This window comes from Psittacula echo (assembly GCF_963264785.1).
Source record: "Psittacula echo genome assembly, chromosome: 4".
Lineage (NCBI taxonomy): Eukaryota > Metazoa > Chordata > Aves > Psittaciformes > Psittacidae > Psittacula > Psittacula echo.
This window is the reverse complement of record NC_137738.1, coordinates 23,843,448-23,869,484: the sequence shown is the minus strand read 5'-3', so window position 1 is coordinate 23,869,484 and position 26,037 is coordinate 23,843,448. Positions and strand designations below refer to the sequence as shown.

Here is a 26,037-nt window from a genome sequence, read left to right as displayed (position 1 = left end):
AACTTTAGCTTGGGTGCTGGACAACTGAAAAGCCCATTAAAAGATGAAAGACAGGACAGTGTTATAAAATGCTGTTTTGGCTATCTTCCTAGGCACAATAATCAGTCTTAATAAAATACCTAGCAGCAATATCTGTCCCTCGCTCTTTTCCATTTACTTCCCTGCTGTCTTGCAACTAAACCTTTCCATTCATTAAATTCCATGCAGGTGTTTTGTAACACAATTTTCGTTAACAAAGCTATCCTAACTTTGAAGAAGACTTCAGTCCTGTATTTTGTTCCTGGTGAGCACTGTGTCTGTGTTCCGACAAACTACGGGGCACAGTTCAGTGGTCTGCTAGCCAGCCTACATAAGGGGAGGGTTGTCACCTTGCAGCGCGTTATGTTCCCCTGTTCCAGGGCCTCAGCAGCAGTAGTCACAGCAGTGATCTAAATACAACTGTTACCTCCCTCAGTCTGCTTTGCACTGCACCAGCCGTTGGGATGCTTTGACTGCAGATCGCTCCCGTAAACTGTAATGCTCCTACTGATGTAATACACCCAGAGCAACGGGCGCAGTTCTCGGAATTTCAGCACACAACGAAGCGACTACAGCATACAGCAGCAGAGAGGGGGCTGGCTGTACCGCTGCGAACGTGACTGTAGGCGTACTTATGTGTGGAGGATTAATCATGCTAGAGCGTAGTCAAACCAAAGTGTCCTGGGGGAAGCTACAGTACCGTACCATGACCCCCACGCCAGCGTTCCCTCCTTGACTCCTTGCAGATAACGGGCAGACAACACGCAGCGTCCCCCACAGGAAACAGCCGCCGTGTACCCATTGCCTGCCCGGCCCCCCTCTCCCGCGCTGGCACACACCGACCCGGCGGCGGGTGCCCTGGAGTACGGCCCGCTTCCGCCATACGTCAGGTCCGCTACCCCGCGTGACCCAACGGGGGGGGGGTGGTCCTCTCGTTGCCGTAGCGACGGGAGCTTTCTCCGCCTCTTCCGGCTTCGCATGGCGCCGTCTTTTCCGGTGCGGGGGATAATATGGTGAGCGGCCCCGCTAGGGGAGGGGGTAGTAGGGAAGGTGCATGTGAGAGCACGGTGAGGAGGCTGCTGAGGCTGCCGCTCTCGGGTGGGGGGGTTCCGCCGCTACGTGAGGTGGCCAGGGCTGGGTAGGGCAGAGCGCTCGGTGCCGGTTTAGGCCTCGACTGTGCCGCGTCGCCGTCTTGCGCCTGGCGCGAGCCCCGCCGGGGCGGCGGTGACGTGGCTGCGCGCGGGGTCCCGCCCCTCCCGGCCGGGGCTCCGCCGCAGGCGGGGTCACCCGGTACCGTCAGCCGCGGGGCGGGCACCTGCGGCCGTTGGCGGCTCCGGGGCAGCGGGGAGCGCGCGGTGCGGCTTTCCGTATAGCGCTGCGTCCTCGCGCCCCCACCCCCGTGTGCGGCTCCCCGGTGGTCCTCGCGGCCGCCGTGGAAGCGTGATCCCCGCGCCGGACGCCGGGGTGGGGGGTACCGCTGGAGGAGTGCCCCGAACGGGTGGTGTGCGCTGGGCTGCGGGTTGAGCCCCGGCCTCGGCCTCGGGGTTTTCACTGAACGCTGCATCAGTCAGAGAAGGGAAATTCACATCGGGACAAACGGCTGTTGTCACTGCTCCCGCGTGTCCGTGAAAGTACGGGGCTGCTGCTGCTTGCCGTTATGGCTTGTCTCCCAGGGGACGACCGCTGTGTGTGCTTGTTGAGCCGGGTGCTTAAACTTTACTTTGTTATGCTGAGCACGGATAAGTCGACGCCAGTACCAGGTACTGTGTCACCTGTTGGCGTTGTTGGAGCAGACGCTCGCAGTCCTGTAGACCGTACATCAACTGTACAATTCCCATACAGCTGATGCAGCACCGCACGGGGACCCTCGGTGGAGTTTTCTCTCTGTTGTGTTGACTGGCATTTAGGGAAGCTTTAATACCAAAGTGCAACATGTGCCGAGTTGGAGCTTGCCTCTGGGGTGAGCTGTGGCTAGCTTGGCGTTGCACGGGGTTCTCCTCTGTGGTACAGAATACGCAACTTCAGTGTGCTGCGTCCTGCAGTGAGCGGGGAGCTGTGATGCGGTGTTAGCAGCACACAGCGGTGGGTGGTGAGGTGGTAGAGCAGCAGTCCCCTGCCTATTAGGAAAGCTTTCCATAGTGTTCTGTCATTCTTTTTGTCTTTGCTGGCAGTCACAGGTGCGGTAGCTCACAGTCAAACCTTATTTTATCCAGCCCCAAATCGTTGCAAGGTGGCAGGCAAGTCCACACATTTCTGTTGCAAATCAAAGGGGCTTTTCATGTGGAAAGCTTACTTTGTGAGGAGGGTAGAGTGGAGGACAGCTAACTAGAAGCCTGAGTCCTCTGAGAAAGGGGAGCAAACAGTACAGTTGATGAGTTTTTCTAGTAGTCTGCTCCCTGTCACACTTGCAGGAGAACCACATAGCACCCCTCACTCCCATCTCCTACATGTGTGTATGTTCTCTCCACCTCAGTGAAGAACTTATGTGCACAGAACTGGGATTTGGAAGAGGGAGCTCCTACAGTGGCCACATCTACTGTGTGTATTTAGCTTAAGCCGTAACTGAGATTGTTTGTGTCTATCATCATGTTACTGGCCTTGTATCCATCATGTTACAGATGATAGCAGCCTTGTTTTTATTTCTCTGAGGGGTTTTCATTTATGTATATGTATATAAACAATATTTTCCTGTTTAATAAACCAGCTGGCCTTGGGTGGGAAGTGTGCTTTGATAAAGAAAAATATTTGTGTTTTCAGAACATCTGTAGTAGCTTTATTTAAATAAAAGCAAATAAACCACTCTTGAAATGGTATTTTGGTATGTTTCCAGTAAACTTGAATTATATCTGAATGAAGCTTAATTCTAAAGCATTCATCATTTTCTAATATAATAACCATGTAAAGCTGTTTGAAAAATATCATTGTATTTAATGTTAATGGCTATCTCTAGTGAACAAAAAACTTATTCCGAGTCTTTGATATAATTGTGTAAAAAATAGAGTTTGCTGTTCATTGTGAAGATTTCCTTTTTGCTAATTTAGACTATGGTTGAGTAACATTATTAATTAAACTGTTATTTTTTTTAAGGGGACAATACATCTGTTCCGCAAATCACAGAGATCATTGGTTGGAAAGTTAACACATGAGTTTAGGCTGGTTGCAGCAGATAGGAGGGTAAGTCTTTTAAAAAGCGAATGATAATAAAAAGGTATTAGCTGTGATAAGTTAAACTACCTTACTAACATGAGTGTATTTTGAGATTTTTTTCTTTGAAATTTTCAAGCTGTGCTTAAAAACTAAAATCCAGCTCTGAGGCTGAATTCCTTGCTGAGTTTTGTCCCAGACAGTCAGTGCTCTCCAGAGTTGTACTTACATTTGATGTGTTCAGTACAACTGTAAAGTGAATGTACACAGATGATTTTGGTACCTGAATTCCAGCACAAAGCAGGGAACCCTCTGATATAAGTTCTGTAAGTCTGTCTTCAAAAGTCAGATGGTGTGTGCTGTAATAAAATGCAAATATTATACAGGGGTGATTTTTTTTTTTAGACCAGAAAGCATAGTGCACAAGCGCTGTTGATAAATGAGTTTTGAGACAATCTGTAAAGTTAAAATAAAGTATGCTTGTTCTGAAATGAGTTGTAAATATTTGGGAGGGAGGAGAAACCATTTCTGCTGAATTTTGGAAGGTGTAAAATATATCTTTATTCTCATCAACAGTCCTGGAAGATCTTGTTGTTTGGTGCTATAAATTTAGTATGTATTGGCTTCCTGCTAATGTGGTGCAGCTCTACAAACAGCATAGGTAGGTGGCTCTCTTGTACTGAAACTGCAACCAACTATCGTGTTCTTAGGTTATGAAGTTCCAACATACTGTAAAAGCAAAGTTCAGCACATAATGGAGTTAGGTGGCTACAAAGCCAAGTTTGGAAAGTGCTGCTTTTTGATCTGCCAAAGTCAGAGTCATTTCTCAAGAGTCATCTCTCAAGGCAAGTGTGGATCGTGAAAGTCATCCAAAGGTTGCAAGGGTTTCCAGACCTGCTGGTTATTTTCTTCCTGCAGTACCTATTTTAGCTTTAGGATTGCAAAAAAGTAGACTTTTAAGCTCGTCCTCAAACCTGTTCCTTATATAAATAGTTAGTGCCAGTGATATAGAGACCCTGACTTGCAGTTGAATCAAGATGTTTATAGTGTGACAAAATGCTTCTCTGATTCCAGCAATGCCTCTTTTCATTATTTTGTACAGGGGCTCCAAGATACTTCCCATCACCTCTAAATGCCTCTTTTCATTATTTTGTACAGGGGCTCCAAGATGCTTCCCATCACCTCTACTAAAAATAGAATGCCTTTTTTTAGCTTGTGACATAAATTTTCTTGCTGTTTCAAGATGGGTCAGAGAAGCAAAACAAGTAAAAGGTTCTGTTGAACCTACTTTTTGCTGCAGTAATGCGTATTAGGGATCTCTTGCTTTGGTAGATGATGTGTTACTGGAACATCTCCTGACTTCTCTGTATTTAAATTCATAGCCACAACTTAGTCACAAGCTTAATACCTTTTATATCTGGGCATTATTACAGGCTTTATCAGAATTAGGATTGCCATAATCAACTTGTTTATGAGGTTCAATATATTGGTGTGTTTAGGACATTCGTATTATGTATGCATACAAAAGACAGGGACTTCTCTATCAACATCAACAGTTCATATAGATGATAAATGTAAAAGAGCTACACAGGAGGGACTTAGAAGAATACAAGTATGTCTGCACTGAAAAATTATATGAAGTTTTAATATTTGCTTTTTTTACAGCTTTAACGGCTTACACGTATTTGACAATCTTTGACCTTTTCAGGTGAGGTTTTTTCCGTTTAGTCTTAACTGTTCATTTATGCCTATCTTTGTGTATTTCTATACATATAAAATTTATTTACAGATACAAACACATTATTTAGTCATCAGTATGGAAACACTAACTGCTTTAAATATAGTGTAAATGAGTGTAAAATTGTACATCTCGATAAATACATAATGAGAAACACCGCAGCTGTATTGCGAATGACTAGTAACAAATCAGTTCTATCATCTGTGCAGATGTGTAACAACATAAAACAGAATCTATCATCAAACTGTCATCTGGTTCATCACTTGGAATGTTTTCCTAATGCCACAGTTGTTGGTTCTGAAGTATCCCTCAGTTTTAGCATCAGGAAACAAGGAGTATGTAATCCTGTTTCTATTTCAAAATATTTGAAGAGCTGTATCCCATGCAGTCTTCCAATAAGGTCATTAGATATTTTAAGTATTTTCCTGTTTTCTAATGAAATGGTATTAAAACTACCTTAAGTATGAAAGTTCTGAGCACTTTTGCTAATACTGATATTGCAGACATGAAATAAATTCAGTTATCTGAGATGCAGGTTGGCAGAAGTGATTGTGAAATAAACTGCATAAAATACATGTAATTTTTAATTATTAACTGACATTATCTTCATTGCTGGCTTGCTACCTTATAAAAGGTATGGCTGATCAGTCTGTTTTGTCCACTACATACTATAGCTGATCTGACTGACAGTAAAACATTCATAAATAATAGCAGCAAACATGCAGAAAGGAAAATGAATGGTTGATAAAGGCACAAAAATGCTTAACTTGATCTGTGGCTGCATTAGAATTGTGATATAACTTAGAATTCTATATCCACTGAGTTTTGTCATCTTGGCTCCACAGCCTTTTTCATCTTGGGAAAGTTCTGATGTTGAATTTGCATTTGTTTATCTAGCTTATGGTATATCTCTAAAAGAAGAGTTTAATGGAGAGCTTTCTTCACTTTTTACTGGGATACAAAGGAAGTGACACAAATGTGTCAGTCCTGTCATCTTGCTTGTCATGTTCATTCTCATTTAAATAGCCTTTCTCCGGTTGCAGTATTTCTAGGCAAGTATCAGGGCCCAGTTAGCACCTCGATACTATGTAGCCGCTTGCTCACTCCCCCTGCCTAGCCCCAGGCACCATGGGGAGGAGAATAGGAGAACGAGTAAAGCCTGTGGGTTGAGAGAACTGTTTAATAATTAAAATGAAGTACAACATAGTAACAATAAGATAGAAGGAAAAAGGGGTAACAGAGATAAAAGCAAAAACCCCAGCAAACAGTAGTGATGGTCAATACACTTGCTCACCGCCTGCTGGCAGATGCCCAGCCCATTCCCAACCAGTTATCAGTGGTTCCTGGCCAACTCACCCTACCTAGGTATACTGGGCATGACATGCTGTGGTATGGAATACTCCTTTGGCTAGTTTGGGTCAGGTGTCCTGTCTCTGCTACCTCCTGGCTTCCTGTGCCCCTTCTCAGTGGCAGAGCATGAGAGGCTGAAAAGTCTTTGATTGGGGTAGGTGCTGCTTAGCAACAACTAAAATATCGGTGTACACAGCACTGCACCAGCTACTAGGAAGAAGATTGACTCCATCGCAGCTGAAACCAAGACAGCAAGTTTATAAAGCACATGTAGAAGAGCATTTGCTTAGTGTCTAATTTGCTATTTTCATAGACTTTTGCTTTATACTTTCCATTACTATGTATGACATTACTGTGTGATACCAGACAGTGTTACAAGGATTTTCTCAAACCACCCTTGCTGCCTGTTAGTCAGATTCTGGGGTACCTGCTGTCATGTTCTCCAGGTCCTTTTCGGAAAAACTCATGGAGTAGCTATAGTCTGAACACTGGTTGTGCTTATTTGTGTCAGGGCCTCTGTTAAAGTGCGTTGCATTTGGAGTTATGGCTCGTTTAGGCTGACGGATGTTCTATATTGAAGAAGGTTGGCAGTAGCCTTTGTAAGCACAGCATGCTGTAAGTACAGCGTTCAACTTCTCCTGATGTAAGGAATTTGAGCAACTATCATTTTGCTAAAATTACTTGCTGCCCTTTTTATGGGAACAGCTGAAACATCCTCATGCAATCTCAGTTTTATTCCCAAACACAACCTTTCTGGATTCACTGGAACCATCACTGACAGTGACAGTGATGGAGGTGTTGAGTTTGTGGTAAGACATGGTAATATTCATTTGTTCAGATCTGATGGCTGAAGTGTATATTTGTAGATTATCCAGTTTATAAAGGCTGCAGTTACTTATCATAGTGTAATTCTCCCACTTTTTTTCAGTTTGATAACATGTCTAATAAGCTACTGGGTAATGATGAAGAAACCCAGCCCCGTGTATTCATTTGGGTAAGTACTAATAACAGGATCTAGTGTTTAATAACACACCATGTGATACATTGCTGACTTTCATTGCCTGTATCCGCTAACAGTCATGACTTGTGGCATGATTTGTGTGTGAAAGAGCCTAAAAATAAGGAGGACCAAGACTGATGCTGTATAGAACAGGGGAGGAGCAGGAAGGGGAGGGGCAGCAAAAAGAATGAGGAAATACTGATTTTCAGCTGTTTGTGGTATGTGGAGTTTTGGCTTAGAAGACATTGAAAATAATGCCTGTTCCATAAAACTTTCAGTTTGTTCCCACCTATCTGCTCTTGAAAGAATCAGAAATAGTATGTCTGTCCTGCTGGTTCCTTCCAAGGACCATAATGCATTTGATGCACTGTTCAGTGTCCAGTGTTTCTAAACTTCCTTCTCAAATTTCAGGTTTGAAAGGTTTGAAGTTCTAGCAGTATTTGCATCTACGGTTCTGGCACAGCTTGGTGCTCTTTTTATACTGAAAGAAAGGTAGGGATATGTACCACTTTCTTCAACTTCTTGTGATGTACGGAGATATTCGAGGTTGAGCAAAAGCGTATGCATTCTATAGATGCAATGTGTAGAGAGCTACTATAGAAGAACCTTCAGATCTTAAAATACAATGCTAAACCTTGCTACTGACATTGATTGCCCTATACATAGCCTTTAGCTGTGGTGATAGGAATTGATGAATTTCCCTGTGCGTCTTGAATTTTAAGTTCATTAATAATTTTTTTTTACTTCAGTTACTTTGTAAAGCAATTTCATAGTTTATTAAGGATCTGAATGTTTATTGACTTCCATCAGTCCCTTAGAATTTGTTCGAATATGAATTTGACATACCAGCTGCACTTGGAAGCATTCGTGTTTCAGGTGCTTAGCCTAAAAAAATATTTTAGTTTTAACAAAACCTCTTATCTTTTCAACATCTGGTACTTAAAACTGGGGCAGTATGCCTTTCATTTTTCTGTTCAAAGGCTCTCTCCATGGAGAGCTGTATTAACAACTTAGCGATTCTGTACTACAGGTTGATCTGTTGTACTGATCAACTTATGAAATCTGCTGTGCTTGTTTAAGCAATTAATTTATTTGTTTTCTTTGCAATACTGTATCTGTCAGGTTTTGTTTATGAATGGCAGTTAACTCTTCAGAACTGAAAAAATATACTTCAGGTATCAAAACAAAGATGTTTTACTGTATGAATATGACTCAGATTTTCAATTATTTTTGTAGCGCAGAGCGGTTCCTGGAACAGCCGGAGATACACACGTAAGAAGTTATTTTGGCATGTAAAATGATGTATTTTTCTGTGTCCCTTTGTGTTTCTAATACTTAATCTAGCATGTATTGATTATGCAAGTATATTCAACACCAGACTGGGTTTTGGTACTTCGACATTTGTTTCAAACTATGTGCAAGGTGTATTGCAATCAGTTTTTTCAAGGTACAGTTGAAATGTAATGCACATGCTCTCCTAAATAATGATTTAACTATATGTTGCTGGGTTTGCTAGTTTAGTCACAGTTCTTATGGAGGCATCTTAGGAGGCTTGGTATATGGGGGGGAGAATGCTGTGATGATTAGCGAACTGGAGGTGTTGCGAAGATGATGAAGACTGTGGATAGCACAGAGAGTGTGTTTTCTTTTGTGTGAATACACATAAAAGAAGGTGTTATGGGGCAAAAGACTGGGCCATGTGTTGTATGGTTAAGTTGTAGTTCTAGGAAGGGGTAGGGGCACAGGGCATAATTGCATAGAAACAGCCTTTTTTAGCTCTACTGCTGAAGGGACAATGCATTTATATCTTCAAAGGAAAAACATATGTGTGTGCATGTGTACAGTTAGTTAAGAACTGTTACTCAATGTTCTGAACACTACGCACAGCCTAATGTGATAACACTAGCATATGAAGTTGAGTGATCTCATACAACCTTTGAAATGATAATACGCTGCCAGTTATTAAGTATTACGTTAGTTTATCTTACTCTTGTTTTCAGCCTTCGTGAAAGATTCTGACTAGTAATTACAGCTTGACTTCACGTTTTGTGATGATGTGAGATTAAGGTACCTTTTTTTTTCCCCTCCCTAGGGGGCGACTGCTGGTTGGTACTTTCGTGGCTCTCTTTTTCAACTTATTTACAATGCTTTCCGTTAGGAATAAGCCTTTTGCTTATGTCTCTGAAGGTATGTGATAAATTAATCTACAACAAGAATTGGGAAAGGATACTAATGTTCTTATTTTTATCAAGGTATAACTTGCCTGGCAACTTTCTTAACCTGTGGGTATATATTACTGTTACCTCCATAAATATAACTTCATGCAATTTAGAGTTGCCATTAGTTATTAGACTAGCATGTAGTCATTAATATGATAAACTGAGTAGCATTTTAATGCTGAAGTACCCTTTAGTTTCAGTCTTTTGGATTTAGCTAGTGAAGATCATCTGTCAGATATGAGAACTTTAAAGACGTTTTATGGATATATTAATGGATTAAAAATAAATTAATGTGATCATTCCTCATAATAGCTCTTTTACCTGGGACTTTTCCTGTGTGAAGTAGGCTTGCAGTCATTCCCACTAACTGTAAATTGTTTACAGTTGTATATTATAATTCATGTTATATAAAAGGTAATTTTGATGGTTATAATCTGGAATTATATTTGTACTTAATCAGCTCAGATGATAATGAGAGATAAACATTTTACTGCCTGGAAAAGTAGAACTTTTTTAAGTGACAGTGAATCTGTTAAGATACATTTATTCATTCACAATGTATTGGTTTCTTCTCTTAAAATTTTATGTGTACTTTAAAATGTATGCTTTTACTCATTACCTTTTTTCCTTTTGCAGCTGCCAGCACAAGTTGGCTTCAGGAACATGTTGCAGATCTTAGTAGAAGGTAAAGCTTTAAAATGTTTTTCCAAATTGTTACTTTCTGGAAGGTAGCGTTGGGGGTTTTGTGTATAATAACGATTTGGATGGGTATTGAGGTGTAAACTGTTGTACATTAGAGCTTTTAAAATCGCTTTAACTTCTGTAGCTCTAGTGTAGGAACTCTAGAGCAAACATTGTCTCTCATATTTCCCGGATACATCAATCTAATCAAAATACATCTTTCTGCATAACTTTTGCTCTGAATGCGTTCAGTAGATTGTATGTAATTCTGCTTGGCTGAAGTGAGGTAAACTAGCTTTGTCCTGCACAGACTTGGACCATACCTCTCAACATTTATTACCTGAGTGATATATTTGTACTAATTTATGTTTGTTTATTCTGTGAGGTGGGCAAGTGACTAGGATGGTTGTAGTTTAAATGTGATACATGAAACAGCTTACTCATTGAAACATAGCTATGGAAACTCCTCACCTGTCCAGCAGGAAACTTGAATGTATGTGTCTTCCAGGGGCTGAAGCAGTGTGGCTCATTCATCTTGTCTATTAACTCTCTTGCTAGTACTGAATATCTAAATGTGAGATAACATTGTTTGCAAATAATTTTATCAGATGTCAGAAACAGTTATTTTGAGCCATACGTGTTCTTCCAAGTATTTATGCTGTCAGTATCAAAATGTTAAACCATATTGTATAACAAGTTAAGTATGCTGCAAAGCCCGTCTGTTCCTGCATGTTGTGATTTTTGTATACAGTTGAGGAAAACAGAGAACACTAGCTTGTTAAACAGAAGAATTAACTTTATATGGGTATGAAGTATTATATCATCACACCCAAACTGTGTGAAACAGCTCTGTAAAACTAAGAATAGGGTTGTCCATGTACCTGGAGTTTCAGTGTAAAAAAACAAGTGGATAACAATCATAGACTCTAGCAGAGTTTTTCTTTAACACTGTGTTTCAGGGAAGGACACAGGTAACTTGAAGGGCTCCCAGATCAAGAATCTAGAATGGCTTTTGGGTTGTGAGATAAAAATTGTTGACATAATTGTCTACAGGTAAAGAAAATGTAAATTTTGTTAGTATATTTACAGCTATTTCGGATGTGTTCTGTGAAGCACTGTTGATTACAAGTCAGCTGCACCTGTATATAATTATGTTGATGAAAATTCTTACAGGAACAGACCAGCATGTGATGTCTAAACATAGGTTGGTTCTAAACAAAGCAACAAAATGTTTAATGCTGTTTTTCCTTTAAATTTTCCAGTACGTGACATGCACTTAGATTCACTGGGAAGTACAGAAACCCTTTTCTCTCTTCATGCTCTCACTGACAGGAGATAACTATAAATAAATATTTTTTTCCCAGTGTTCCCTCACGGGGTTTTTTTTGTCTCTTACTGAAGCAGCTGGTCTTTTCCCTCTTTTCAGACTCCCATCAGTTAGTTAGCTTTGGCTTTCAAACACAGAAGGTGGCAGATGGATTGAGGACTAGTGATATGGAAACACACTCTCCCCTGCCCCAAGACTGATGTATATGTAGTAGCAATATCTCAACCTGTAAAGCACTTGTGTTTCATACAGCCGACACAGTTAGCTGTGTTACTAGAAAAAAGAAAGTAGCACAAGATACATATTTTAACACGTAAAAAACCCATGTAAAGATTAGTGTAACATAACATTTTGCAGATGGGAAGATAGACTTGAAGCACATTTAAGATGCAAGAGGTATTAGTTTCAGATATGAGAGAGAATATGAAATGGTTCTAAACTTGATTAATTTTTGCTGACATCAGGCTATTACAAAACTGAGCAGAATTACAAGGGCCTTCACAGTTCTCATAGACACAATTTGCTATGACTGCAAAGTGTATTTGAAGTCAAATGCTGAAATAGTGGGTATGTAACTTTTGGGTTTTGAAGTAATGCTGAACAGCTAGCTGACAGCTGCTTTTTCTGTTTTGTTACAGTATTTGTGGAATCATCCCAGGATTAAGTAGCATCTTTCTGCCACGAATGAACCCTTTTGTCTTGATTGATATTGCTGGAGCTCTAGCTCTTTGCATTACATATATGCTCATTGAAATCAAGTACGTACAGTTGTTTAAAAAAAGAAACTTTTGTATCCAGTCTATGAGAAATTGCATTTTTTACATGGAAGGAATGATCTCATCAAAGGTGTATTTTGTATGAATGGCTTTGCAACTCCGTGAATATGTTTGTCTTTTTTCAAAGAGGTATAGTTCAGGTGACATCAGTATGTGTAATGTTCTGTAAGGGTATATAATTGAAAAGAATGAAAAATAATCAAAAGAAAATTTTTATGCTTTTAAAAAATGTAAATAGCTCTTTTCCTTTAACATCGTTCGTTCTTTCTAGCAACTATTTTGCTGTAGACACGGCCTCTGCTATAGCAATTGCTTTGATGACATTTGGTACCATGTATCCCATGAGTGTCTACAGTGGGAAAGTACTACTCCAGGTAAGGCAGTGTCACGAAACAAGGGATTTTGTGGTTTCGATGTTGTTTAATGTCTTATTTTAAAAAGTAAAACAAATAAAAAACAACCCAACATGAAATATGTTTAAGCATTTGAATGGGAAGTGTTCCCAGGGGAATTTGTGACATGCTGGAAGAATTTCAAGGGCAGTAGAAGCATGCATCATGAATTTGTTTAATGCCATTGGTTTCCTGTGTGGGTAGATCAGACTTAAAGGTTTTCTTACTTAAACAAGGCCAGTTAATCTTTATTTTAACTTTTTTTCCTCCTTTTTTCCCTTCTTTTTCTTAAAGACAACCCCACCTCATGTGATTGGCCAGTTAGATAAACTTCTTAGAGAGGTAAGTCAGTGTATAATACATAACACAGTGCGCACAGCTAACATTAAATAAGCATTTAGGAATATGAAGGGGTTTTGTGAGAAGATTGCAAAAGAATTACTCTTTTTTTATGTTTTAGCTGCATGTAGCAAATATGGATCTTGCTCTCTAAGATGAATAGTGTCATTCAGGTATCTGTAACAAATCTGTTAAAGTAGAACAGGCTGTTCTTTTTATAAACTAAACTTGAGTTACCATTGAATGGTTTGCAGATGTGAGTGCAGGGAGGAAAAGGAGTTGAGGCAGCAGAGGACTTATAGCATGTCACGTTGGGAAAATACTGCAATTTGGCAGCAAGAGTTACTTGAAATGAGTTACTTAAACCGCTTTTTGGATGGATTCGGATGTTCAAGGGTAGCAAAAATACAGTAGATAAGCATTAGCGGCATCATTAACAGACATCATCTGTTCTGTGTATGGAAGCTTTTATTTCGCTACTGAAAATGCTGTGTTATTCAGAGATGTGTAAAAGTACATTTCCAAAAGGACTTGAAACATTCTTTCTAATTTATTTTCATATTTCTGGATGTTCATGTAAAATCAGGTTTCAACTTTGGATGGCGTCTTGGAAGTTCGAAATGAGCATTTCTGGACATTGGGTTTTGGCACATTGGTAAGTTATGTCTTTATTGTCTTTTTAGCCTTTTTAAAAAAGTTGAGAGTTATTAATTTGTTATTTAAATGAAGTATTTCTTCTGAAATCTGAAAGAAAATGAAGTTAATACTCAGTCCCTGTGATTTATTGCAAAACTTCTCTTCCCTTGTCCTTTCTGTTTTTTTAAAGCTTTGTTATTGTTTAATATTATTTATGTATATTGCAGCTCTGGATTAAAGCATGCATTTTGCAACTGTAGGATTTCTTTTGTATTTTGGCAGTAAAGAAAATCTTAAACAATAGTGACTTTTCAAATGGTATGTTAGCGTAAATTGTCTCAGAGGGGAGAAGAGGAAAACTGTAAACCTTCAGGTACCAGAGCTCTACAGTAGAATCATGTTTTCAGCATTTTTGGGGGAAGGGGACGAAAAAAGCACCTACAGTTGTATACCGATATTCTGAAAGCTGAAAGAAATTAAGGGGCTTTTTTTTTTTGTGGTCCAGAATAGTCACACTTAGGAAAACAAAAAAGGTAGCAGGTCTGACTGGCTGATGTGAAAATAACTTTGTTTACTGTTCTGTCACCCAAAATACTGGATCACAGCATTGCTGGATTGATCAGATGATTATAAAACCTTTGTATGCTTATTTACCTATTGACATCTTCGAGCTTGCAGTAGAAACTTCCTGAGATCTGGATATGTTTTCAGCTGTACTGTCTGAAGTAGAAATGGCTTACATAGCACAAGCCGGGAACCATGTTCTGTATTAAATATGAACTGAAAAAGCACATGAGAGGTTTTGGTTTGCATCCTGTTCTCTTCTGCAGCAGTAGTACAGGGTGAATGGGGTAGTATCAACTGGGAAGAAGGCAGGGGCAGCGTACAGTCCAAGAGAAACTCTTAGTCTGAGTTCCACAGCAGGCATTGCCTCTATTCTTGCTTATGGGCCTGATCTGAGGTGTGTGTGTTGTCCTCTTGCCTGCTCCAACAGCACAGGGATGACACTCTTTCCTAAATTTGGCATACAGAGTTTGTCTGCACTTTGTTCTTCTCTTGGGACATGTGTTTTTCCCATCTGTTGCCTTTCTTTTCCTGACATCACATGTTGTATTTTATAATTTGCTTTTAAGACTCACTTTTCCTGAATGGTGATCTTGATATGTTCATAAAAGATCAACACATTAGGAAAGATCAAAATGTATCCTAATTATGGAATTAGTAAATATGTTTCACAGCTTAGTAGTCTCCACTGTGAAAGGTTTTTGTGTCATTCTCTGCAGGATAACTTATCTTGAATTTATGTGAAGAATCTTTGCTGAAATAACAGTTAACAGCCAGCTTGTTTTTATCACTTTCTAGGCTGGATCAGTTCATGTCCGAATTCGGAGAGATGCAAATGAACAAATGGTACTTGCCCATGTCACTAACAGATTATACGCATTGGTCTCTACCTTGACTGTTCAGATTTTCAAAGATGACTGGATCAGACCTACCTTATCATCTGTGCCTATTGCAAACAATATTCTGAACATTTCGGATCATCATATTATTCCAATGCCATCTTTGAAAGCTGCTGATAATTTGAACCCTGTTACATCCACTCCAGCTAAGCCTGGCAGCCCACCGCCAGAATTTGCTTTTAATACACCAGGCAAAAATGTGAGTCCAGTCATCCTTTTGAACACTCAGACAAAGCCCTATGGATTGGGCTTGAATCATGGATCCACACCCTACAGCAGTGTACTCAGCCAAGGACTTGGAATACCAGGAATGGGAGCAACTCAAGGATTCAGAACTGGTTTTACAAATGTCCCAAGCAGATATGGAATCAACGCTCGTGGTCAACCCCGACCATAATAAACACCATTATTTATTATACTTAAGGGTATTGACTTAATTCTTTTATTACCCAATTTTTATAAACATTTGGAATGTCAGATCATTCTAAATGGCTGGGAACAAGTGCATTGTTCATATTCATGAAATGGTTAAACTGCAATTTTTTCTTTGCATCAGCAGTAGCCTGTGTAATGTCACAAATATTTTCCAGACTTAGGATACTTTACAGGTAGCTTTTATAGTGTGGCAATTTCTGTTAACTTTTTATTCACTTTTCTTTATTTTCCCAAGAATGGATTGAGATACAGCACAACTCCATAGAGAGTAAAATTGTGACCAGGCAGCATTTTTTTTCAAATCAGAATTGCTTAATAGAAACTATTAATGCAATTCAGCATTAAATTCGCTGAACGCTGAAAAGCTGAGAGAATAGGAAATTGCAGAAATACAAGTCCCAGTTCTTAGATGTTTTGATTGCTGTATTAAGCCATCTTTTGGAAAAGTCACAATTAGTTTTGGTTGCAAAACTCCATCAATATTCATATTGTGGCCATTGTGAAGACAATCTGGTATTTCAGATTCCAGTTAGGTTTTGGGACTGTGTTTTTACATTTTTATTGTTGCTTTTATAGAAATTCAGATGGTTCAGCAACCATTTTCTAGTTGTAAGTATTCCATATTCATCTCTGATATCTCTTCCTTTTTGGTTTAGCTGCAAAATTACTTAGCAATATCCTGGGAAATAAAATATGTCAAACTTAGATTTTACAAGCACTTCTTTTTTACAATTAACCCTATTTAAGATACAGAGCAAATGGCTGTATTGTTTCTGAAGCCAGTATTTCATTTCTGACTATGGAAAGTATTCTCTGATTTGATTAGGACTTTGTATTTTTCCTCTTTGTATTTTTTCTGTAGTTTCAGGGGGAAAAGTATCTATTTCTATTCCTGGTTTATATCCAGAGTACTGGTCAGTGATTGCTGACAGTTCTGAGTGATTGCTAGAGTGCTTAACCTTCGGGGCACACTTGGAACAAGACTGCCAAACTTGTCTCTGCTTTCACATTATTGTTTTGCTGTACATCTAGAAGGCCATATTTCTTCAGGGCCTCTCTCAGAAGCTCTTCCCTCTGACTACTGTCTTTTTCTTCACTGCTCTGATAACAGGGAAAGGCCTTTTAGAAATACTTCAATTTTTTTTTTCCCCTGTTCTCTTGTGCAGTAAGTATCATATAATTCCCTAGCCAATTCCTCTTCTGCACTTTCTTCAGCATCTCTTGGCTGTTGAGGAGTGGTTTACCCATTCCTGTTGTTTCATCTGCAACTCAGGGTGCTATATATTGGCTTCCACCTTGTTAATCTGTATAATAAGTCAGTCTCTCCATTTGTCCGAGAGCTGTAGTATCTCAGGGACTCCAAAGAAGTTACGTTACCTGAAGATAATGGGTTTGGTACAGAAATCTTTCTCTCGTAGAACTGAGTTGAGAAAACAGCCTTCATTTGAATTTTAAAGATCTGTGGCCTCTTCACACTGGCTGAGGTTTTATTTTCCTGCATGAGGACGTTGTTTTCCTCTTTCTTTTTTTCCCTTTTTTCTTTTTTTTCCCCTCCACTACCTGTGTTTCTCGCTCCAGTGCACAGAGGAGGGCGTCACTTTCGCAAGCAAAGCAAGGTGACATTCTGCATGATGGTATCTTGCTGGGATGTTTGAGGCTGAGGGTAGTGTCCAGGCTGCCACTGGTATACAGTCCGTGTAAGCTACGAGTAGGGAATCTAGTTCTGTACTTCATTTGCAGCAGGAGCAACAGTTTCATTACTGTGTTAGAAAATGTAATGACCTGGAAAACTTGCATTTAAAGATTACAGTGAACTTACAATAGTTGGTCCTGTTTCTATAAGGTCAATATTAGCTCAATAATCACCTTTGTTTCATTGCTCTGTCTTTATGTGTGTGTAGCCTATTCCACATGCCATTGCTGCATGGAAATTTCCGCTGAAGTACAGAACACTTGAACAGATTCTCTGTACCTCTTGGGTGCTGAACTAGACTGCATTCTACATACAGCATCTGTGACACCTTAGAGCCAGCAGAATGTTTACAATATACTACTCTCATGTGGCCTATTTGAGAATTGTTCCTTACTCCAGTTTCATAACCAAACACCCTTTTTCTGACGTTTTAAGTACATTGTATTATACTGATTGCATGCCTACTTGTTTTTAGTAGAAAATTAAAGCTCCATTTTATGAAAAAATGAAGCTGATCCTTGATTTAAGATGAGAAGGGAGAATGAGAATTCCAGAATTCTGAGTGCAATATAATCACTTTAACAAAACTATTTTTTGGAGTGATTGTTTACAGTATATATCATATGTGCAGATGATAAAGATTCTTTTAGAGATTAGAACAGCTTTTTAGCTGCTTTATTGTTATGAATATATTAAGAATATTTGTTAAATTAACACAGAGTAAAATGTCTCCTTTTATACGAGGAAAATAAAATCAGTGTCATCTTTAAATGACAAGGAAAAAGTGACAATTTGTGTACGAGATTTTATAGTTATATTTTTATATATGATTGTTTAAGTGATGCTCTCGGGTGATACTTCAATCTCAATGAGCACATGTGTGAAACTTCAGAACTGTTTTTCTGGGTCTGCTGCCAAGGTAGACTTGGGTCCTTGTAATAATGCTACAGAAAGCATTTTTACTGCATTTTGTCTTTTCTAATTGTATTTTGCTGTTAGGTGGTCACAATCTAAATGTTTATCTGAAATGTGGTGAATAAGAATTGCTGATTTATATTATCTTCATTCCTAGTGATAGAAATGCTGCCCCAGCTAGAGCATAAAAGAGGACTGATACTCGCTGTCATTTCTGTCTACCAGAGGATTTGGCATTGTTACTTTAACTTATTCCAACTGTGATTCCACAGGATCACTACACTTGTAGGTAAACACGTCAAGCTTTAGAGAATCTGAGGGGCGTGTACCATTACCTGGCATAAGATTCTTGTGAAAAACCTCACTGCCCTGATACAAAAGGAGCTAGACTATCTACTACAATACAAGTAACTAATGTATGGGGAGTTTTGCAGCTTTACCTATTGAGTAATGGCTCCTGAGTTCATTCTGTTCTGTGTTCCCTTCATCCAGGTGAAATCCCCATTCAGCTTTGGGAGGACTGTTGACAAGTGACAGCCTCTCATGATGGTAGATTGATGCTTTTTATTCATTTCCCCTCTTTCCCCCCCCTTCCTTGACTGAGATGTGACAAGTGCTATTCAAGGAAAGAACCTGTACAGCAATCCTGCTGATCTGGGTAATGGCTGGATTAGTTGAAGTCCCCCAGCTGATTTCTGTCCCCTGCTGCCACTGTCCAACAGGGGGAGAGAAACTATCCAGGTATAGGTGCTCTAACATAAAGCCTGTCTCTGATTTTGAAGTGACTGTCTGTACTGTGTGTGTTCAGATCCTACAGATCTGAAATATACTTAGTGATATTCAGTGTTGAAACTGAGAATGGAAAAGATACCAGTCCTGGTGTCCCTTTTTTTTTTTCTGGGTATTTTATCAAATACATAGACATTCTCCTGCCTGCTTGTTCTCCCCTGCCCTAGTAGCAGTGAGAACCCACCTTGCACCATGTCTTTGCTTTACTGACTACTTCAGGTTCTTGTGCTTTTGGGAGCTTAGATTCCAGGGTTCACATGGTTACTGGGCTGATAGAAGCTTTCCTTCCAGCGGTTAGCTTTTAAACAAATGATGGATCATATAAATTGCTAAGATGATCATAGAATCATAGAATCATTAGGGTTGGAAAGGACCTTGAGATCATCTAGTTCCAACCCCCTGCCATGGGCAGGGACACCCCACACTAAACCATGTCACCCAAGGCCTCATCCAACCTGGCCTTGAACACCGACAAGGATGGAGCATTCACAGCTTCCCTGGGCAACCCATTCCAGTGCCTCACCACCCTTACAGTAAAGAATTTCTTCCTTATATCCAATCTAAACTTCTCCTGTGTAAATTGACGTCTCTCCAATTTAGAGACAAGGATGTCATGTGGGACAGTGTCGAAGGCTTTGCACACGTCCAGGTAGATGACGTCAACTGCTCCACCCCTGTCCATCAGTTCCGTAGCCCCATCATAGAAGGCCACCAAATTGGTCAGGCAGGATTTCCCCTTAGTGAAGCCATGCTGGCTGTCACCAACCACCTCTTTGTTTTTCATGTGCCTTAGCATGCCTTCCAGGAGAATCTGCTCCAAGATTTTGCCAGGCACAGAGGTGAGACTGACTGGTCTGTAATTCCCCGGGTCATCCATTTTCCCCTTCTTGAAAACGGGGGTTATATTTCCCTTTTTCCAGTCATCGGGAACTTCACCTGACTGCCATGATTTTTCAATATGATGGCCAGTGGCTTAGCAACTTCATTCGCCAGCTCCTTCAGGACCCATGGATGGATGTCGTCAGGTCCCATGGACTTGTGCACGTTTAGGTTTTTCAGATGGTCTCGAACCAGATCCTCTCCTACAGTGGGCCTATGGTCTTCATTCTCACAGTCCCTGTGTTTGCCTTCCAAGACTTGGGTGATGCGGTCAGAGCCTTTGCCAGTGAAGACTGAGGCAAAGAAGTCATTAAGAACCTCAGCCTTCTCCAAATGCAGGGTAGCCAGTTCTCCTGATAGCTTCCGGAGGGGGCCTACGTTGTCCCTAGTCTGTCTTTTATTCGCTACGTACCTATAGAATCCCTTCCTGTTATCCTTAACATCCCTAGCCAAGTTCAATTCTAACTGGGCCTTAGCCTTCCTCACCTGGTCCCTAGCTTCCCGGACAGCATCCCTGTATTCTTCCCAGGCCGCCTGTCCCTGCTTCCACCTTCTACAAGCCTCTTTTTTCCTTTGAATTTTCTTGAGCAGCTCCTTATCCATCCAAGGAGGTCTCCTGGCCCTCCTGCTGCACTTCCTTCTAGTTGGGATGCAACATTCCTGAGCTTGGAGCAGGTGATCCTTGAGTAACAACCAAGAGTCTTGGGCCCCCCTGCCCTCTAGGGCTGTATCCCATGGAACCTTACTAAGCAGGTTCCTGAAGAGGCCAAAGTCTGCTCTCTTGAAGTCCAGGGCAGTGAGCTTGCTGCACGCTCTTCTCACTGTCCTGAGGATCTCGAATTCGACCATCTCGTGGTCACTGCATCCAAGGCTGCCCTGGAGCATCACATTTCTAACCAGCCCTTCCCTGTTGGTGAGCACGAGGTCAAGCATGGCACCTCTCCTTGTCGGCTCCTCTATTACTTGGAGAAGGAAGTTGTCTTCCACACAATCGAGGAACCTCCTGGATTGCTTGTGCCAGGCCGTACCATCGCTCCAACAGATGTCAGGGTGGTTGAAGTCTCCCATGAGAACAAGGGCCTGTGAGCGTGAGGCTGTTCCTATCTGCCTATAGAGCACTTCATCCACAGATTCCTCTTGATCAGGCAGTCTGTAACAGATCCCCACAGTATCACAGTGTGTTAGAGATTGGAAGGGGACCTCAAAAGATCATCTAGTCCAATCCCCCTGCCAGAGCAGGAACACCTAGATGAGGTTACACAGGAATGTGTCCAGGCGGGTTTTGAATGTCTCCAGAGAAGGAGACTCCACAACCCCCCTGGGCAGCCTGTTCCAGTGTTCTGTCACCCTCACTGAGAAGAAGTTTCTTCTCAAGTTTAAGTGGAACCTCTTGTGTTCCAGTTTGTACCCATTACCCCTTGTCCTATCATTGTTTGCCACTGAGAAGAGCCTAGCTCCATCCTCGTGACACTCCCCCTTTATATATTTATATACACTAATAAGGTCACCCCTCAGTCTCCTCTTCTCCAAACTATAGAGACCCAGCTCCCTCAGCCTTTCCTCATAAGGGAGATGCTCCACTCCCTTAATCATCTTAGTTGCCCTGCGCTGGACTCTCTCCAGCAGTTCCCTGTCCTTCTTGAACTGAGGGGCCCAGAACTGGACACAATATTCCAGATGCGGTCTCACCAGGGCAGAGTAGAGGGGGAGGAGGACCTCTCTTGACCTACTGACCACCCCCCTTCTAATACACCCCAGGATGCCATTGGCCTTCTTGGCCACAAGGGCACAGTGTTGGCTCATGGTCATCCTGCCATCCACTAGGACCCCCAGGTCCCTCTCCCCTACACTACTCTCTAACAGGTTGTTCCCCAACCTATATTGGAACCTGGGGTTGTTCCTGCCCAGATGCAGGACTCTACACTTTCCCTTGTTATATTTCATCAAGTTACTCCCTGCCCAACTCTCCAGCCTGTCCAGGTTGTCCCAGTAATGTCCCCCATCGCTGCTCTCCCTTTAACCTTGATCCACAAACTCTCTGTCGACTGCTCACCTCTCCCCAGACAGAGTTCCATACTCTCCAGCCTATCCCTAACATAAATAGCAACTCCCCCCTGCCAGGCCTGTCTTTTCTATAGAGCCTGTAACCTTCCATTCCAACACTCCAGTCGTAGGAGCCATCCCACCATGTTTCTGTGATGCCTACTATATCATACTCCTGTAGTCGTGCACACATCTCTAATTCCTCTTGTTTGTTCCCCATGCTATGGGCGTTTGTATGGAGGCATCTGAGCCGAGCTCCAAATGAAGCCAGGTCATTGGCTGGAGCGGCTGGAATATCTCTACATTGCTCCGAGCATTTATTGTAGGTGCTGGCAACTGACTGGGTGTGTTGGGATGAAACAATGCCCCCCTCCCCCAACACATCTAGTTTAAAGCAACCTTGACCAGCCTGGCAAGCCTCCTACCAAAACCACTCTTCCCCTTCTTTGTCAGACCAGCTCCACCAGCCCCCAGTAGACCTGGCCTCCCAAATTGAGTCCCATGTTCAAGATACCCAAACCCCTGACTATGGCACCATCCTTTTAACCATTTATTAACCTAGCCAATCCTTCTAGCTTTTTTAAGGTCCTCCCCTGTATCCTGGAGAATTGATGAAAAGACAATCTGAGCTCCAGAGCCCCTAACCACCTCTCCCAGGGCTCTGTAGTCCTTCTTTATGTTCTCCAGACTACTGCCAGCAACATCACCAGCACCCACATGGATCATTAGAAGTGGGTAATAGTCCGTGGGATTTACTAGAGCAGGCAGCCTCTCTGCAACATCCCTGATCCTTGCCCCAGGTAGGCAACACACCTCCCTCGAGATCGAGTCAGGCCGACAGATGAGTGCTTCTGTCCCTTTCAAAGTACCACTATGACCCGCCTCTTTCTCCTGGCAGCAGCAGTAGTGATCATCTTTACCGGTGCACCAGCCGGTTGTTTCTGGTGCAAGTGCCCTTCCTTCTTAGCCCCCTGCAGGCCAGCAAAGCGGTTCTGGGTGGGGACAACAGCTTTAGGAGGAAGCCCCTTGTTTTTAATTGTCTTCTTCCTCCTTTTTTTGTTGGTTTCTGTTGTTACTATTTCCCAGCTTCCTGGGTTGACAGCCTCCTCCACTCCCCCATGAGCTTCAGGGGACGCCTGAGGCCCCTGCACAGTTTGGGCCTGGCACAAGCAGTCCTGTTTCCTCTCAGCTTCTCTGACATCTTGCAGCCTAATAACAGCATCCCGCAGCTCAGGCACCTGCTGCAAGAGGACCTCCACCAGGGAGCACCGAGTGCAGCCCTGCCCGTTTGGCACCGTTCCCTCAGGAGACCAGTGCAGGCACTCTCTACACTCTGAGCTCTGCACCGCAGCCTCCCCTCTCATCGGCTCTGTCTGGGTGCCTACGCTGGCCACCGCAGGGGCAGCCAGAGCAGAGCTCCCAGACCGAGCCCCGATCATACGGCGAGTACTCACCATCCCGCTTGCCTGCCCGCGCAAACTGCCTCAACCCGTCCTGGTCGCTCGCGTCTCCCAGGGGCAGGTTTTTACCCAGTCAGGGCTGGTGCCGCTCCTCCTGTCTCCGCCCCCTGTGAGTCTCTGCTCGCGTCAGCTGAGCTGCCGGCTCCTGCGCAAGTCCTGTCGAGGACCTGAGGCTCCCTCGGCGACTCTGGCCAGTCTGAGTTGAGGCTCCTGGACGCTGATCTCCCCCCAGCTCCGGTGTTGAAGGCGTCCTCTCTCGAGCTACTCACCTCAGCAATTGACCGACAATGGTCGATAATGATCCGCTTCAAATCTGCCGCCGCTCCTCCTGGCTCCGCCCCCTGTGAGTCCCTACTCGCGTCAGCTGAGCTGCCGGCTCCTGGGCAAGTCCTGCCGAGGACCTGAGGCTCCCCTCGGGGGCACCCTTTCCAGGGCTCACCTCTGGTTAAGAGATAGCCTTCTTTTCCTGTACAAAATAAACCCCTTCGAAACCTGAGGGGGGAGAGAAGCCTCTTTGCCTCTTCATGTTTTGAGAACCACTGAATCGTGTTACACCAGCCTGTATATCATTTCTTAATGAACTGAATAAACTTAAAGAGAACTGCATGCTGAAGCAGTGAGATGTTGGTGACAAAACTGGCATGCCAGATACTTGGTGTACTACATGATTGACTTAAGGTTTCAACTAACTCTAATAGAGACTTTTTTAACTAGACTTTTCCCAATTATAACAACCCTCTGATCCCACATGTCATAATGAAGCTTGTTGCAAGTTGACTTTCAAGTTCTTGAAGAAGCAGACTAGCAGGGCACACTGCAAATGCATACTGCATTTTTCAAAGGCCGTGAAAAGTATGAAGTAAAACAAGAGTTCACCTGTAGCAGTGAAATTAGCCACACACACTCATTATTAGTGTTTCTGTATGTAGCCATTTTGTTGCCTTTTTTTCACCAGTTAGGTGGGTGCAGTAGATGCCTTATACTGCTCAGAGTATAAGTATTCGAACTTCAGATTTCATTTAGTTGTTTAGAATGCTTTCTCACGGGCTGAAGTGGAGGAGAATGTTGTGGCAAAGAGTTCAAGTAGCTTTGACGTATTTACACAGAGGTACAGCAATATCTGAAAATAAGCACATCTGTCCAGTTTTTAGAATTTTCATTGTATTCTATTTCAGAAGTTGTGTGCAGAATAGAAACACTTCTCATGATATTGAACTGATGAGAAAACATGAAATGCTTAACTTTCACCTTGAGTAACAGAACCAAATTGAATTTCATTTTCAGGCTGCCCTGTAATAGTAGAATTTTACAACTTTGCATTGCTGTAAATACATATTTTGATTACAACTTTAAAATATGTAAGTATTATCTTAGGTTCAGAAGTATTTGCTTTAGGAAAATGGTAATACAGAGGCCAAATCTAACAAGCCTACAACTCTGTAACTTATTTCCTTTCTAAATGTCTCTGCCTGGGACAGAACTTTCTAATGAAGAAGTTGAGAGCAGTAAAATACTGACTTGTTTTACTTCAGTTTGTTCTCTACCAGCTTGATATTTAACTTTCTTTTTCAGCTGCTCTCATCCTTTCCTCACCAGTGGAAACCATCATTCTGTAGGAGTTTTTGAATACTGCTCTTCTCCTATTGATTCCTATTCCAGGCTAGATTTTTGGCAGAGTGTTATACTAAATTTATTGAATAATTCCAGTATGGAATGTAAAAGCACTGGGTTGTTAAACTGGTGAGTATCTTTTTTCTGATACAGCCTGTGGTTTGTCCTTACTTAAACTGTCTTCTTGCTTCTGAGTCTCATACTTATTTTACTCTTGATAAATAGCACTTTACAAGCTGTGGTTTCATATAAATACCATTTTAAAGTGATCACTTTCCTAGTATTAAACCCAGCAAATTTGTGCTATTGTTTTTTTAATTTTAGATCAAACTGTGATTGATACTCACATGACTGAATGGTGTGTGCTGGGAAGTTGCTCCAACGAACCACCTACCCTTCTGTTTATATCTCTTGTGTTGCAGTCAAAGCATGGTGTGGGGGAAGCCCCCACATACCTTCCTTTAGCATCACTCCCCACCACTCTTCTCCATAAAAAAGTATCCAACAAAAAACAGGGAGAAAACTGAATTTGTGTTATTTCTCTGTTTGCTGGTGGCTGCATGTCCAGAGACAAGAAGCCCTTGCAGCCCTACTCGTGGGGGAAGGAGGAGAGGGAGCAGAGAGGATTAAAAATCCCTTCTGCATGTCAGGAGTTGTAGCAGCTCATTTCAGGATGGGGGTGGTTTAGTTCAACCCACAGTAGAAATTTGTTTTAGTGTGATTTATGCCTCTTTTGATAATGTGGTATAAATTTCCATTGCTAAGCACTTTCCAGTTGGGTCACACCTTGTGAAAACTAGCTAATACTTAAGTCAGGAGGCATTCCCTCCTGGATCTTAATATGTGACATGAAACAGGGATAACCATCTGGAAAAATTCTGGGTTTTTTATTCAGAGGTAAAACATGGAAAGAACAAATTCTTTCCAGGCTGAAACTAATTCTTGTTTAATGCTATCTTGTTTGGCTACATAGAACATGGGGCCAGGAACAGCTGAATCAATAATCTGTCTAGCAAGAACTATCACTATGTTTTTCTTCACTTTAGTCTCTCCAATGCAATTAAATAGCAAATGTGAAGATGGACAAACAGTGTTTAGAAAGGAGAATGACCTGTTGCCATTTTGTCTC

At 41.8% G+C, this 26,037-nt stretch overlaps 1 protein-coding gene across 7 annotated transcripts; it reads left to right on the top strand.

Moving 5' to 3' along the window:
* Positions 1-987: 987 nt before the first annotated feature.
* On the top strand, positions 988-17,836 carry SLC30A6 (solute carrier family 30 member 6). Of its 7 annotated transcripts, none has more exons than XM_080616499.1 (14): positions 988-1,031; positions 3,106-3,192; positions 3,739-3,823; positions 4,828-4,870; positions 7,179-7,244; positions 7,662-7,742; positions 8,487-8,522; positions 9,343-9,437; positions 10,106-10,154; positions 12,116-12,235; positions 12,525-12,627; positions 12,940-12,987; positions 13,571-13,639; positions 14,983-17,836. In XM_080616499.1, the coding sequence occupies exons 1-14, from the start codon at positions 1,029-1,031 to the stop codon at positions 15,478-15,480; spliced, it is 1,383 nt and encodes a 460-aa protein (XP_080472625.1). In that variant the 5' UTR covers positions 988-1,028; the 3' UTR covers positions 15,481-17,836. The 7 variants fall into 7 exon arrangements, with proteins under 7 accessions (XP_080472625.1, XP_080472627.1, XP_080472626.1 ...); XM_080616503.1 differs by lacking the exon at positions 988-1,031 and adding an exon at positions 1,467-1,649; XM_080616505.1 differs by lacking the exon at positions 988-1,031 and adding an exon at positions 1,753-1,778.
* The last annotated feature ends 8,201 nt before the right edge of the window (positions 17,837-26,037 follow it).